At 52.2% G+C, this 15,054-nt stretch overlaps 2 protein-coding genes and 1 long non-coding RNA gene across 3 annotated transcripts; 2 read left to right on the forward strand and 1 right to left on the reverse strand.

The window, feature by feature from the left end:
- The first annotated feature begins 456 nt into the window (after positions 1–456).
- itgb8 (integrin, beta 8) lies at positions 457–11,485 on the forward strand. The gene is made up of 16 exons (XM_029167127.3): positions 457–1,062; positions 1,466–1,551; positions 3,325–3,496; positions 3,609–3,715; positions 3,811–3,950; positions 4,131–4,296; positions 4,927–5,085; positions 5,174–5,269; positions 5,362–5,454; positions 6,328–6,468; positions 7,081–7,474; positions 7,565–7,787; positions 7,893–7,996; positions 8,123–8,239; positions 8,981–9,141; positions 9,980–11,485. Exons 1-16 carry the CDS (start codon positions 972–974, stop codon positions 10,094–10,096), a joined length of 2,367 nt encoding a protein of 788 aa, XP_029022960.1. The 5' UTR covers positions 457–971; the 3' UTR covers positions 10,097–11,485.
- Positions 11,486–12,177: 692 nt separating this feature from the next.
- sp8a (sp8 transcription factor a) lies at positions 12,178–14,369 on the reverse strand. The gene is made up of 2 exons (XM_029167264.3): positions 13,801–14,369; positions 12,178–13,633 (listed from the first exon to the last, which is right to left on the reverse strand). The coding sequence occupies exons 1-2, from the start codon at positions 13,819–13,821 to the stop codon at positions 12,437–12,439; spliced, it is 1,218 nt and encodes a 405-aa protein (XP_029023097.1). The 5' UTR covers positions 13,822–14,369; the 3' UTR covers positions 12,178–12,436.
- LOC129604891 (uncharacterized) lies at positions 13,548–14,538 on the forward strand. Its single transcript, XR_008696199.1, has 2 exons — positions 13,548–13,681; positions 13,766–14,538. It is a non-coding gene; the product is annotated as an uncharacterized LOC129604891 (long non-coding RNA).
- Positions 14,539–15,054: the final 516 nt, after the last annotated feature.

Below are 15,054 nucleotides of genomic sequence, written 5' to 3' on the forward strand. Positions count from 1 at the left end.
GGTGGGTCGCGCCGAGCCCGGCGAGCTTTTGTGGCTTTTGTTTGGCTGCTTGGTGCTTTCTAACGCGGGCTCGTTCCGCGAGGCCTTGGCTCCTGCTCAGAGCAGCAGCCGGAGCGAGGTTACTCCATGTCAATGGAATCTCTGCACAATGGAACCCCCCCCCCCCCCCCCCCCCCCACACACACACACACCCCACTCCTCCTTTAGCACCAGCTCGTGAACCCCTCTGCTCCTGACCTCACCTCCCCCCCTCGCCCCCTTTCTCCCCTCCCCATCATCCATCCATTATGCACCAGCCCCTAAATACATACACACAGGAGCCCTCGGTGCTGTTAAATGGTTCCCAAAAGCAGCAATATAAACATCACTGGCACGGTTCACTTGGAATGCTGCTCGCTCTCTCGCTCTCTCTCTCGCTCTCTCTCTCTCCTCCCTCTCCTTATTTGTCGCTTCCCCTCCCTCTCGAACTCACACGCTCCGGCTCGCGCTCTCGAACAGCAGCGGCAACGTTGCCATGGCACCCGCGTGACCCAGAGCGGCGGTTTTTCGAGAACGCGGCCGCTCTCTCCCGGTTCCAGCGCGGGACGTCTCGCTCAGCATGCCGCCGCACGCGGCGCCGCCGGCCGCACGCGCGCCCAACTCGTCTCCGCTCCGTCCCGGCACGACGCGCCGCCGGCAGCAGTGAGGTCCGCGGCACCGTCGCCGGAAGCGAAGCACACCTGCGGCTGGACGGACGTGTGGATGGAGGGACGTGCGCGCGCCGCACTCTGCCGCGCGCTTTTAAGCTGATTTGACGAAAAACTCCCCGGGATTAGAAGGTTGTCGGGTGGAACGACGATGCCCCGCGGCTCGGTCCGGCACCCCCGGCTTTTGTTCGCGCAGCGGCGGACGCGCGGTCCCCGGTGTCCTCCGTAGAGCGCGTGTCTCCGGTGCCTCGTTGCTGCTTCGCTGCCGGCGTGGATACGGATAACATGACTCGGTGGCTCCGCGCGGACAGCGTCCCGCCGTGTCTCCTGCTGTGCTGCGTGGTGCTCGCGATCTGCGCAGGGGTCTCCGGCGCCGGTGAGTGGACGGTCACGGTCGATTACGTCATGTCCTCAGAATTAGCCCCGGTCTGGTTTCTCCGCTGCGCATCTTCGCATCCCCGCATCATCTGCGACCTCTGCGGGGGTCGATGCTTTTTCCCTGTTGTTTCAGGTACAAAACAGACCTGGCTTCGCTTTCGCAAAGATCTGGGAGTTTTTTTTTTATTGTACTGTCAGAATGAACCTGTGATGCGTAATCAGGGGGTGACCTCTTGCGTCAGCCTGCAGATCTATGTAATCAGTGGTTCTCACTCCCAACGTGGCTAGTTGCTATAAACAGAGTAGCATATTTGTGCAGCTAGAGTGAAAAGTGCTGATGAGGCTTCCTGATAAGTTTCCTCGGTTCCCGCTCACATTCTCTCCTCTCTCTCTCCTGACAGGTGACAGTGTGTGTTGGTCTCCTTCCATCAGCTCCTGCTCCGAGTGCCTCAAACGCGGACCACAGTGTGGCTGGTGCTTCAAGGAGGTAGGAATGTGTGTGTGTGTGTGTGTGTGTGTGTGTGTGTGTGTGTGTGTGTGTGTGTGTGTGTGTGTGTGTGTGTGTGTGTTGGTGCTATAGAAAGAACCCACCGTCCTCAGATGTGGATATAATGCGTACGTTGCAGCCTCAGGTCCTGCCCTGTGACCTGTGTGAACGCGTCCACGCACACTTTCTCATGCGGCGGCGGAGACGGGGCCACTTTCCGCCCGTGTGTTTAGTCTGAACGGTCCCGCATATCGCCGGGCTTCTTTGAAAGCCGCGTGTTTATCTGTGCTCGTCTCTGCCGGGTGTCAGCGCTTTGCCTCAGACCGACCTGCACCGGAGCCTGTTTACAGACTCCAGGTTCTTTCCCACCGCGAGAGCCCCCACAGTTATCTGACATCATCCGGGCTCACTGGTGTGTGAAAGCATTCAAACACACCAGTGTACACGCACACACACACACACACACACACACACACACACACACACACACACACGCAGAGTCACTGAGCCAGGAGATTAAAATGAACGGGTGGTGAGTTTGCTGTAAATATGCGCGTTCACATCCTGCCACTTTCATTTCTTGCCAGCAGAAGAGGCAAACTGTGTCCCGGGAAGTCCCTGGAATCACCCTGGGACCTCCTGCCACTCAGAGTTACCGCAGGGCACGTAACGGCAACGGGAGCCGGCATCTGATGAGATAAATGGGATGAATAATAGTGCGTGGACCTCTCAGGTTCACTCTCTGGTCACATGTTTTCTGGTCACTGCGGTTTCGTCCCTTTTTGCCGACAGCAGCAGTGCAGTTTTAACGCTCTATCCCCTTTTCTTGGTTTCACCAACACACCAGCCAGACCCGACAATGAAGTAAAACACAGGCGATTAATGATTTGCTGTCATGGTTCCAGCGCTCGAGCTGCATTGTGAGTGTTTCCCATTCATTTGGGGATCAAAGGTCCTTAATCCACCTCAAAGCTGCAAAGTGTGACAATGTCGTATTGGATTGTTGCACCCGTTGTGTATGAGGCCGACTTGTTCCACACAAAGCCAATCATGTTACGTATTTTAGTAATTTAATATATAAGTCAATCTAACTTTAATTCTCTCCACCGGGACCTTCCTTTTCTAAGTGATGCCATAAGCAGGTCAGAGATTATTGTAGATCTTAGACAGATGAATACATTCTTCTTTTCCCTGTTCCAGAGCCAGTTACATCGGAATTGCAAAAAGGCTCTCGTACAAACGAAAGTACCTCACGGTGACAGAACTGAAAATTGAAACCAGTTTCTATTCATGAACCAGTGAACTGAACCAGAACTAAAATATTCTGCCCTCCGGCTCTTGGCGTGTCCTCCCACACCTGAGCGTGGAAGAAACGAAAGCAGCAGAACAGGAGGACTGGGAACCGGGAAACTTTCCCTCTGACCTTGTCTGCGTCGGTTCAGAGCATGAGTTATGTGATTGTTTTACAAATGGAAGGTTTACAGCTGCGCCAACTCACATTCTACAGAATACGCTTGGATCCATGAAGCGTTTGACCTGAGTCTGCAGCTGACAATGTGGCATTGAGTTCCCTCTGTTTGTCCCAAAATGCCATTATCATGATTCTATCTTTAAAGAGGCTTATGTGTATTATGTTTATTACTCCCTTTTTACTTGGAGGCATTTCGTTCCGTCCTCGTCTCCTTTTTCCGCTCTCTTTGCGCCGACTGCTCCTGGTTTGTTTTTCTCAAGTCTAAAACTCTGGAAAAGTCACCAGTTGCCCGTGACCCGCAGGACTTCCTGGACGGGCCGTGGCCGAGCCAGCGCTGCGACCTGGCGGTGAACCTGCTCCGCCGAGGCTGCGGGTCGGACTTCGTGGAGCGCTGGCGGGCCGAGGTGGAGGTGAACGCCACGCTCGGCAGCACGCAGGTGTCGCCGCAGGACGTCGCCGTCGCCCTCAGACCAGGTGGGTGGAATCAGGCGTCGGCGCCGCCCCCCCCCCCGCGTCCGCTTTGGCGCCGGCACGGTGTGAAACAGCTGATTGTGTGTGTGTGTGTGTGTGTGTGTGTGTGTTTCAGGCTCGGAGGCCAGCTTCGTGGTGGCCGTGAAGCAGCTGGAGCGCTACCCTGTGGATCTCTACTACCTGGTGGACGTGTCGGCGTCCATGCAGGAACACCTGGATCAGGTGAGCGGCGCCGCTTCACTCGCTCGCTCTCCAGGGTCAAACAGAACCTCTAACGTCCTCCTTCCCGTTCTCGTCTCGCTCCCGACCCGGTCCAGTTGAAGACGGTGGGCGTAGCTCTGTCTCTCCGTATGATGGAATATTCCTCTGACCTTTGGCTCGGCTTCGGCTCATTTGTGGACAAACCCGTCTCCCCTTACATCAACGTCCACCCCTCCAAGCTCCACAACCCCTGCAGGTGAGCATGTGTTAGATAATAATAATAATAATAATAATAATAATAATAATAATAATAATAATAGTAATAATAATAATAATAATAATAATAATAATAATAATAATAATAATAATAATAATAATAATAATAATAATAATAATAATAATAATAATAATTTTCTTCTATTTTCCTCTCGCCAAGCGATTATCAAATCCGCTGTCGTCCGGCCCACGGCTTCCACCACGTCCTCAGCATGACGGGCAACGTGAGCGAGTTCACCCGCGTCGTCAAGCGCCAGCGCATCTCTGGCAACATGGACACGCCCGAGGGCGGCCTGGACGCCATGCTGCAGGCCGCCGTCTGTCAGGTGCGTCGCGGCCCGCGTCTGCGGCGTCTGCGGGCGGGTGAAAGGGGGGGTTTATTCTGGGAGGTGGCTCGCTGAGTCAGCGGATGCTGGAATCCTGCTAACTAATGGGGCATGGCACCCGTGCACAGAGAGTCACAGTTTCTTACACAGACTCCACAGGAGGGCCCCTGAGTAAGCAGCCCTGGGGGGAAGCACCGCAGGGGGCCGCGGGCCTTGAAATAGATTCTCCATTATGTCAGGCCTATTTATAAGCTCACTGAGGTCACGTTAAACATACATACGCTCGCTCACTCAGACGTCTGAGTTTCTCACACTGTCTCCGAGGAGTCACGGGGGTAAAGACGGAGGCTTTGTGGCTGACGGAAGAGTTACTGCTGCTTTTTCTATAACTAGGGATTACAGAAGGAGCCGATCGCCATGGGAACTAATGTGATTCAGATCGGGGGAACGTTCGAATGTGCAGTTTTTAACCACAAGCGCAAACGTTGGAGGCATAAATCGCACACGGGAGAGCATCTGATGAGTAATATAGGATCATAAAAATGACACCGCTTATTACACTCGCTGAAGGGAAGACGCGGAGCGGCTGGCCGCGATTCAAACCTGCGTTTCTCTCCGTCTCGCTGCCAGAGGGCGGTGGGCTGGAGGCCGGAGGCCAAGCGCCTGCTGCTGCTCATGACCGACCAGCCGTCCCACCTGGCGCTGGACGGCCGCCTGGCCGGCATCGTCACGCCGCACGACGGCCTGTGCCACCTGGAGGGCGACGTCTACGCGGGCAGCACCAGGCTGGTGAGGGCAACGGAGCGGCTGAAACGGGTCGGCGCTCGCAGGTCCAGAGAGGCTCGATGGGTTTGAACGTCTGGCTTCTCTTTCCCAGGATCATCCCAGTGTGGGCCAGTTGTCCGACAAGCTGCTGGAAAACAAGATTTATTCCATCTTTGCTGTGGAGAAGCAGCGGTACCAGTGGTACGAGGTAACGGGTCACTCACACATCAACATACAGGACACCTGCATTTGTGCCAGTGCAGAGAACTGTAATAGGTTCCTCTCTCGTTGTTTGTGCAGGAGTTGGTCCGTCTGCTTCCTGGATCCTACCTGGGAAAGCTGGGCCTTTTCCAGGCTCCAAACCTGCTCCAGCTGGTGGTGGATGCATATAAGGTACATTTAACCCGCTATACTTTACTCGCTAGCTACTCATCTCTCTATAAGTAAACAAAGTAAAGGACAAATGAACAAACGGTCGGCGTGAGCTGCACCGCGGGAGCTGAATTCATGATCCCACGCAGTCCTAGTTCAGTATGTTATTTCTGATGATACGGGGTGATTAATAACACATTCCTGCTGTGAATCACTGCTACGACCGATTCACTGAAGCTCTTGGATCGAGGGAACACAAAAAAGGCTTATGGAAATGCTGAAGTTGTGAAAAGCGAGGACAGTCGATGTTTCGGGCCACAGAAAACACAGATCAGCCAGAGGTTTGTGTGTGTGTGTGTGTGTGTGTGTGTGTGTGTGTGTGTGTGTGTGTGTGTGTGTGTGTGTGTGTGTGTGTGTGTGTGTGTGTGTGTGTGTGTGCCTGGCCTGTAATCTTGCCTGAGGGGCACAGTGCTCCATTGTTCGCGTGGAGAATCTGCCGTGTCCACGGAAGCCGGTGAGCGTCCGCGCTGCTTCCATGCAGCCCGAACACAAGCGCACATTGTAACTGGCGTCAGATCCCCACAGAAACCATGTGTCCTAATTAAGGATGAATACAAAGATGCTATTTTTGGCCACACCTCCTCGTTCCCACACCCCCCAACACCAACACAAAGGCTGGCTATGGGGGCTTCCTGGGGACATGTGACAACGTTAATCCATCACAGACCTCTCTGTCTCTCTTGGTTCAGCACTTCTCACTCCGGCTGATCATCATCGTGTTCATTAAACTTTTAAACCCCTCCATTTTCTTCACCTCAACCCACTTTCCCACGTATTTAATATCGGGCGGTGAATTTGATATGGCTCCGTGTCTCTCGCCGCCGCTGTGCCCAGAGGCTGCTGTCGGAGGTGGCGGTGGTGGTGTCTGTGGAGGACCGGGCGGCCAGCAGGTACCGGGTGTCGGTGTCTCCTCTGTGTCCGGACGGATCCGCGGCTAAGGACCGGAGCTGCTCCGGGGTGCAGCCGGGCCAGACGGTAAACAGGAAACCAATCACACCCGCTACAGGGGTCATTTACTGGCTGCGCTGGATGATGTTGACACTTACATCACTCTTAGCTTACGTGACAGGAAGGAGTTGGTGAATAATCTGAGCTGAGCCGATTAGAAGCTGTGTTTAGGAGGAGAACATTTCCATGTGATTCCATGACTTTTTTATCCTAAATTCCTCACCTTACCTAATACCAGCCTTTAAACACCCAAGTAGGCCATTTATATTTAGAAAGAGGCCCCAGGACATGCTCTGCTGCCATAACTGTTCCAATTACCTCCTAAAAGACATCTACATACGCTTTGCTGCTGCAGAGGCTGCTTTTCCATTTAATATTGGTTCCCTCCCTCTGCTGCCTGTGATCGTCCTCTGCTCTTTAACATTTGGGGGCTTTTAACAGCCCAGATCCTTAAACGCTGCTTCACAGCAACTCTATTGTACCGAGTGACAGGAATCCATGGGTGGATTAAAGTGAATTATGGGAAGTACCCTCACTTACCAGACGTGTGATAAAAATCAAGTCAGAGCTTTGGCCTCAGCCACATAAACAGACGTTTGTGCTCACAGACAGTCTCACTTGTCACGTCTACTGGTGCAGGTCTACTTCAACGTCACCGTCGCCCTGCGCTCCTGCCCGGACGACGGCGGAGACGAAGACGTGACGGTGACGGTTCGGCCCGTGGGCTACAACGAAACCGCCGTCGTCCGGGTTCACTCCAAGTGCCGCTGCAGCTGCGGCGCCGCCCGCCGTTGCCACGACGACGAGCAGTCGCCTTGCAAAGAGGCCCGGGAGCAGAGGCCCGAACACGGGCCGATTAAGGACTCGGACCGGGGCTGCAGAGCGGAAGGTTCTGATGTGGACTGCTCGGGTCGAGGGGCGTGTGAGTGCGGGAGGTGTGTGTGTGAGCAGAGCAGGCTCGGGAAGGTATACGGGAAACACTGTGAGATGGACGACTTCTCCTGCATGTACGAGGGCGGGCTGCTGTGTGGAGGTGAGACCGACGAGAGTTCCCATTAGAGGCGTCCAGTCAATGAGTGCATCCAGATCTAACGCTCTCCTCTGTTTGCGTCCGTCCCTCCAGGTCGGGGGCTGTGCGTGTCGGGCGAGTGCGCGTGCGAGGACGGCTGGGCCGGAGGCAGCTGCGGATGCCCCGTCTCCAAAGCGGCCTGTCAATCACCCGACGGCTCGCTCTGCAGTGGGCGGGGCAAGTGCGCGTGCGGCAAGTGCGTGTGCGACGACGCCCGATACTCCGGAGACCTCTGCGAACGATGTCCCGCCTGTCAAAGCAGCTGCCAATCCCACTGGTACCTAGCAGATTCTGGTTACGGCCGCAAGGCCTGATGGGAGCGCTCACGGGCGTGTTTATGGAAGGTGTGGATTGTGATGGTGGGTCCCCGTCTCTCTTCCAGGCAGTGTGTGGACTGCCACCTGTCTCACGGCCTCACGTCCACAGAGGCCGGACGCTGCAACAGCACCTGTGGCCCACTGGTGGACTACATGGCTGATGAACCAGGTACAAATGAGCTGATCCCAGTACAGCTGTAGAAACAATGAGATGTCCGCATATTTAGTATAAAGCATTGATCTAATTCATGTTTATGGCTTCAGCCTCACAGTGTTTCTCCCTCTCCTTTTCCAGGTCAATCGGGGGAGAGGAGGCTCCAGTGTCTGTATGTCAGTAAAGACAGCTGTCGCTATCGGTTTCAGACCAGCTCGTTGGCCGGTCACACCCAGTTGCACATCAGCACGAGGCCAGGTACGGTACATTATCAACACGCGCCTCATGTCAACCTTGACACGTCAGTGTGAGCGCAGTGGCTGCACTGAGCCCATGTACTGTACACACAGCTTCATCCAGTCCCTTCTGTTGCTGCCATTGCTGCGTAACGGCACCCTGGTGTATTAGAGTCAGCAAGCCTGCTGTCAGAGCTACAGCTGTATCTTATATTAGCTTATTCTCTCAGCCGTACACACACACACACACACACACACACACACACACACACACACACACACACACACACACACACACTATTAAGATCTAACTGTTACAGTTCACCCCCACCTTCCCAACTTTTGGAACAGCACTCCTCATTGTGCACCGCATCACCCCCCCGCCCCACATCTCCCCCGATCCTCTCAGCCCCCCCCCCACCCACCCATCGGGACGCTCTCTTCCTGCACACACCCACTCCTCCTGGGTGCAACAGGGGCCAAGTCTCCATGGCAACGACGTTACAAAATGTCAGGCCGCTCTTTGGACTCTTTGTGCTGAACGACGAACCCGTCATTCACACATGCTCCCCAGCAGACACACACACACACACACACACACACACACACACACACACACACCGCCGTGCAGCACCGCTGGTACAGCTGCCACTGGCTGAACACTGTGTATTCATTACACTACTACTGTGTTTTCTCCTTCACTCTCTTTACTCCTAACTACAAGACAAGTCTTTATTTCTCATTTGTGCCTCGTTGCCCACAGACTGTGGCGGCAGCAGCCGTGTCGTGGCCACCTTCCTGAGTGTGTTCGTGTGTGTGCTGATGTGCGGCCTGGTGGTGGTCGCCGTGTCCCGGCTGCTCCTACAGAAGAAAGGCCGACCACCAGGGGGCAGTGTTCAGAACGCCTACCACTGCACTGGAAAGGTGAGCTGCTCCACACACGCTTGCTGATCCGGCAGGAACCTATTTCTTTAGGACATTTCATAAACTGTCCACTGAAACTGTTCGATGAACAGCTTGAGTGCGGAGGTACAGCTGCGGTTTTCATTTCCTCCCAACTCCCAGCTCACCGTCCACCGCATCCAGGATCGTGACCTTAAAATGATGCACGGCACCTCTGAGAAGGAACGGATGGAAATCTGAATGAGGGGGAGATTCTGGAGATCTCCATGTGTGCTTAGGGTGGTCGGGGAGTTCAGGAAACGTCTGGAAGCCAATCATAACGAGCCGATTTAGCAGTGACTGCAAGCATTGGTTAGAAAGGGTACAGCAGTGCTGTCAGAGACTGTGGCTTAGTCCCTCAGTGATTACAGAAGCTATTGAACCATTAACCCTGACTTCTTGGCTGGAAGCTGAGTCACTGAGTCATTTAGACTTCACTCATAGGCTGAAAACACCTTGTAATGAAGGGGGGCATGATGTCATCACAACCTTAACAACAACTTAACACAAATACAACAACTTCGGGAAGTTGTGGCCTGAAAAATGCCAGAGGTTGTGTAATTCTGGTTGGGAAACATAAAGAATTTAGCATTATTATACTCAGCACATATTTTAGCACAGTATGACCGAGACTTCAATCATACAACCACAGTTGTCATATGACTTTCACATAAGGTCATAAAGGTGCTGCCTCATCCATCTGCATAATCCATCCTGTATAATATCTATGACTGTTAGATGGTATGATAAGTGCATATTTTTTACTTTTTAGTTGTAGTTGATGTTATTTCACTGACTCCTTTTTGCCTTCGCCCTTCAGGATCTCTCATACATTCCCACAACCAATGAGAAGACAGTCACCTACAGGCGGGATCATCCACCCGACCGCTCCGTGGAGATGCACATCCACGTGCCTAAGATGCCGCTCGACTACTAGACCTGGGTCTGAGTTGAAAGGCGAGTCCTCTGCTGCTGCAGCTCTGCGAAAAAACTGTATGTGAAGCGAGGGATGATCCTAAAACGAAACTATGAAACCTCCAAGCGAGGGTATTTATAACACAAGCTGGCAAAACTGTCATAGACTGTGTAACTGATGCGGCCAGTATCCTGGAGACTGAGACGAAAACAGGGAGCACGCGCCCCTCACCTCTTCTTCATGTGTAGCAGCAGGGAGGCTACTTTTTCACAGGGTAATGGGAGATGCTTCCTTACTCTTTAGCCATGCGGCATTTAGTGCTTTAAATTACATGTGTGTGTGTGTGTGTGTGTGTGTGTGTGTGTGTGTGTGTGTGTGTGTGTGTGTGTGTGTGTGTGTGTGTGTGCATAGGTGGATGCATCCCCATGCTTTCTATTTATAATTTTACAGGACAACACTATAGTTGATGGTTCATATGTCTTTGACACGCTACATCTACAGTTTTGCTCATTTCCTGTCTAAGTCCGCCCCCTAGTGGTCAGCTGGAGACATGACCTTCTCTCAAACGTTTTTGTTGCATTTCCTTTGTTAACTGATCAGCCACATTGTCCTATTTCCATTTTTCTATCATGACGAGTGTTCTTTTAGTTTAATATGAGTATCAGTGGGTATTATTCTGGTTAGATTTGCACTTGAGCAATTGTTTTGCATTGTACTACTGAAAAGAGAGCTGTTTGTGGAGCATTAGACGCATCTGTGTGCATTTTAAGCTAATGTAACACAATACTGGCACGATGGTGGACTTCTCATTCCAAAACAATGCAGACTGACTTAATGTTTGAACGCTTGACCTCTGTTACAGCGAGAACTGCGTGTGCACATATCTGCTGACCATTCCAGAGCTAATTCATCCACGACTGTACATTAACTGATGCGCTTAGACTCTAAACCCTGAGCGGACGTAGAAATGAGGGCTGAAGGTACTGAGATCAGAGGCAGACTCACACTCCTCGCATCTCGCATGCACTGATCCCTTGGATCCAGAGCACTATTGCCATAGTTGCTTCCCATTCCTGATTTGTTTAACACAGTGTTTACAGCAATAGCTGCTCAGTTTTACTGTAAGTCAGGAACACTAATGATTATTTATTGTGATTCTATATATATATATTGTTTTTATGACATTTGGTAACTGTGCTATGATATGAGACTGTTACTTGAGTTACAGGCAGTCAGTACGGTACGAAGGCCGGTCTTTCTCCCTAACGATAGCAATAAGGTAATAATCATCTCCCCTCAGTAGAAACTGAGTAACAATAGCACTTTTTTGTGTAGTTCCGCTCTCAATTAATGTGACTAGTTGTGTAGCATGATTTTTTTGATTACAATAAAATGTGTTTTCTTTTATGAGCTCTGTGGCTTTTCTGTGACATCGTGTCTACAGTTCAAACGTATTATCGGTTAGACCTGACAAAAACTCTATTAAAAAGCAAACAAAACAAAAGCACTGACACTGACCTATAGGACAAAGGTTAAATTAAAGGGTTCTCCAGTTCATATTGGGTAATGGTACAACGCTGGCACTAGGTGGGGCATAGTGTTTTACTGACCACTGTACAGATGTACTGCCATATGCACTGATTCAGGTAGTGCAGTAATTGAAGTCATTTTATGATTTGATCAGACAAATTCAGTTTTACATTTTTTAAATTGCTGTAATCTTCAGTAAACTCCAACACAACAGAATCCCAACTTCAAGTTTTAGTTTAGAACTTAATAGTGGTGTCTGCTGCACCCGCTTCGTATGTTGTGAAATAAATCCATATCCACAATAAAAAGAAATTTAAAAACGTTCTCATATGGAAAGTTGCTAATATAAATGTTTGTGATTTTCTTTTGTTTAGAAAAAAAAATATGATGCTAATATGATTTTTATGATGCAATTATCTAAGTCTCTACTCGTACAAATTAAATTAACTCTTACTTTAATTAAATTACTCGCTTATGTTATTGATGCCAGTTACGGCTAATAAGGCAGAGGACTATTTTATTTTCGATGTTATAATGTTCAATAAAAAGTGCGAAAAAAAAACCCAGGCAAATACATTAATGCTCTGTTTAATTCAAATAAATACGGCGCACAGGACGTATTTTAAAATAACAAAATATTTGATCAACTGTAGAAAAGAAACCTTTTTTTTTAAAGAAGGTACAAATGCGACTCTGTGGTTATTTGAGGTATAAGGACACAGTGTTGATCCACAGCTCGAGTTCATTAAAGTGCCATTTCAGTCCACGGAGGTTTGTTCGGTGTAGTCGAATGCCGCTGTGCTGCTTTGTTTAAGTCCCGGCTGCCTTCGTTCATTGTCCCTCGGCGGCTTGGGCGGCCGGACGCACGTGCAGCCCCGGGGACTGGCTCGGGCTCCCGGACAGGCTGACGTCAGTGTCGCTCCCCTTGCCGGGCCGCTGCTCGCCGCCGTCCTCCGCGCCGTCGGCGCTGTGCGTCCTCACGTGCTTGCTGAGGTGGTCGGAGCGCATGAAGCGCTTGCGGCAGACCGCGCACTCGAAGCGCTTCTCCCCGGTGTGCGTGCGCAGATGCCGCTGGAGCTCGTCGGAGCGCGTGAAGCGCTTGCCGCAGAAGAGCCAGTTGCAGACGAAGGGCCGCTCGCCGGTGTGCCAGCGCAGGTGCGCCTTCAGGTGCGAGGTCTTGCCGTACACCTTGCCGCACCCCGGGATGTGGCAGCTGTGCAGACCCCTCCGACGCGGGCTCGACCCCCCCTGGCCCAGTCTCTCGGCCTCCTGGCAGTTCGGGCAGTCGCAGGTGGCTCTGCCGGAGTAGCGCTTGGAGGAGGAGCGCGAGGACGGGGCCGCGGGGGCGACCGGGGCTCCCGACGGCGCCGGCGCCCCCGTGCTCGTGGGCTCCGAGTAGGGAGCGGGGACGGGGGGTCTGAATCCATCGAACAGGTGCTGCGCGCCGGGGAGCAGGTGCTGGGACGCACCGGTGCCGAGGCTATAGTCAGAAGAGTAGCCGCTCAGAGGAGACGCCAAGCCGCTCGGGCTCTGCGCGTCCACCCAGCTGCCGCCCACGTCCCACCAGGCCGCAGACCCGTTGCCCACGTCTCCCATGGGCTTGAACCACGACTCGTAGGGGTGCGAGTGCATCCTCGGGTACACGCCCGCTATGCCTTCGACCGAGGGGGGGAATTTAGAAAGGAACGCGGATCGCTGCGCGCTCGCGGGATCGGCACCAGTGTTGTCCGTCGCCACCGAGGGCTGATACACCGAAAACTCGTTTCCAAACAGCGAGTTGGTCACCGAGAAGGCGCTGGAGGGCTCCGACAGTCCGCTCCCGTTACTCCTGGGGGTCCCGGGTGGCACGAGCGTGGTGAGGCTGGCGCCCAGGCCGCCCGGAGCGCCCCTCTTCCACGGGTAGAAGCCTTTGAGGAGTCCCGGGGCTCCGTCGGGGAGAACGGGGGAGCACGAGGAGCCGGGATCGCCGATCCTGCTGCAGGTGGCGGCCAGCATGGCCAGCGGCGTGTTGCCCAAGCGGGGCTCCTCCTGTGGAGAGAGCGGATCACTTTAGACGGAGTCCGGGTTCAACGCGGTGTGCGTAAATACGCGCAGATGTAAAAATAAATAAGGTTGAAGGCTGAATTAATACTAATCTAAAATGTGTCTAACCTGACTCAGTCTGTTTCAGCAAATATAAACAGAAGTGAACTCACCCCCAGCAGTGTAGCGGCCATGTGCACCGATGTCTTCAGCTGCGTGTCCGCGTGCGTCTGGATGGGATGAGTCTGTTTCCTCCCTGGCTGCCGTGCTAGTTGTAGCGTCTTGGCCGCTTTGAAGTGCCGCTGACACCCCGAGGACCAATCAGAGGGCACCTCGCAACGCCTCCATACGCAACAAGTGGGTCAGTAATACTTCAGTCGGGACAACAGCGGCGATTAATGGGAACCACCTTCGACCAGCAGCGTAATGTAATAATTGTAGTAGCTTTATATGAAAAGCATTGCTCAATGTTAAGGAATGAAAGTGAGAGCATCCACGTCACCGCGTTCAACAGTTTGTTTGTTTATTTCTGCAGATGTGTCACGTGTTTGTTTTGTTTTTTTTGTCCCCTGGATATGATGAAGCCGTGCAGAGGCAGGGGCTGATGAATGAGAGGCCGCCCGGTCCGTCCCATCCTGTCCCTGGGGCGGATCCAGTCGGCCCTGGGGGAGGGCAGGGGGGGAGCGGGCACTCCCTCTACAATCTAAGCTCATTCAGCTCAAAACAAATGTTGTCATTGAAAACACATCCTTCCTTTCTCACCTATGTAAATTGTTCAAATGCACGGCTGATAAACAGGTAAATCTTGAATAGTTGGCAAAAAAAAAGGGTCGTCAGCATTTCAATGTGCCCGCGAAAATGAAGGAAGCGTTTCATTTGAATTTCAAATTTAATAAAACAGTAGAACTTAATCAGTTTCCCCCATTTGCTGGCTATTAACGGCCTCAGCCCGTTTCTCATGTCTCTGGTCCTATGACAAAGCTGAATTAAGTCAACTGAGCAATATATGGAAAAAGTTAATTACCTCCCTCTATCTCACTCACTCACTCACACACACACACACACACACACACACACACACACACACACACACACACAGATGTGATGTAACATAATGTAAGTCAAGTACTTTAGAGAATCGTATCGATTAAGTGAATTTTCTGAAATTAGGTTGTAAAACATTAAAGGGCTTTGAGCGGTTTCCTGTCAGTTACTGGGGGTGCTGTGATCTAAGTGTTGATCTGTTTTGGTCTCACTTTGGAAAAGTCCCCACACACAACGCAGAACACACCTCCCAGTTGCTCCAGACAAAATGACAGGCTCCCACACTGGCCCCTGTGTGTCCCATAGCCTGAGGTGTGACAGGTGGAGTTTACAGTAGGCCATCTTCCCTCCGAGCAGATCGCTGTCCCGAGCAGCCACCCAAA

The sequence above is a fragment of the Betta splendens genome, chromosome 11, assembly GCF_900634795.4.
Source record: "Betta splendens chromosome 11, fBetSpl5.4, whole genome shotgun sequence".
NCBI classification, from domain to species: domain Eukaryota; kingdom Metazoa; phylum Chordata; class Actinopteri; order Anabantiformes; family Osphronemidae; genus Betta; species Betta splendens.

Excerpts from the sequence above, each read along its gene's own strand:
- itgb8 (XM_029167127.3), top strand. The coding sequence starts at position 972 with ATGACTCGGTGGCTCCGCGCGGACAGCGTCCCGCCGTGTCTCCTGCTG. Across the intron at positions 3,951-4,130 it reads AAGCTCCACAACCCCTGCAG|CGATTATCAAATCCGCTGTC; the intron begins GTGAGCATGTGT and ends CCTCTCGCCAAG. Across the intron at positions 6,469-7,080 it reads GGGTGCAGCCGGGCCAGACG|GTCTACTTCAACGTCACCGT; the intron begins GTAAACAGGAAA and ends CTACTGGTGCAG.
- sp8a (XM_029167264.3), bottom strand. The coding sequence starts at position 13,821 with ATGGCCGCTACACTGCTGGGG. Across the intron at positions 13,634-13,800 it reads TGGCCGCTACACTGCTGGGG|GAGGAGCCCCGCTTGGGCAA; the intron begins GTGAGTTCACTT and ends CTCTCTCCACAG.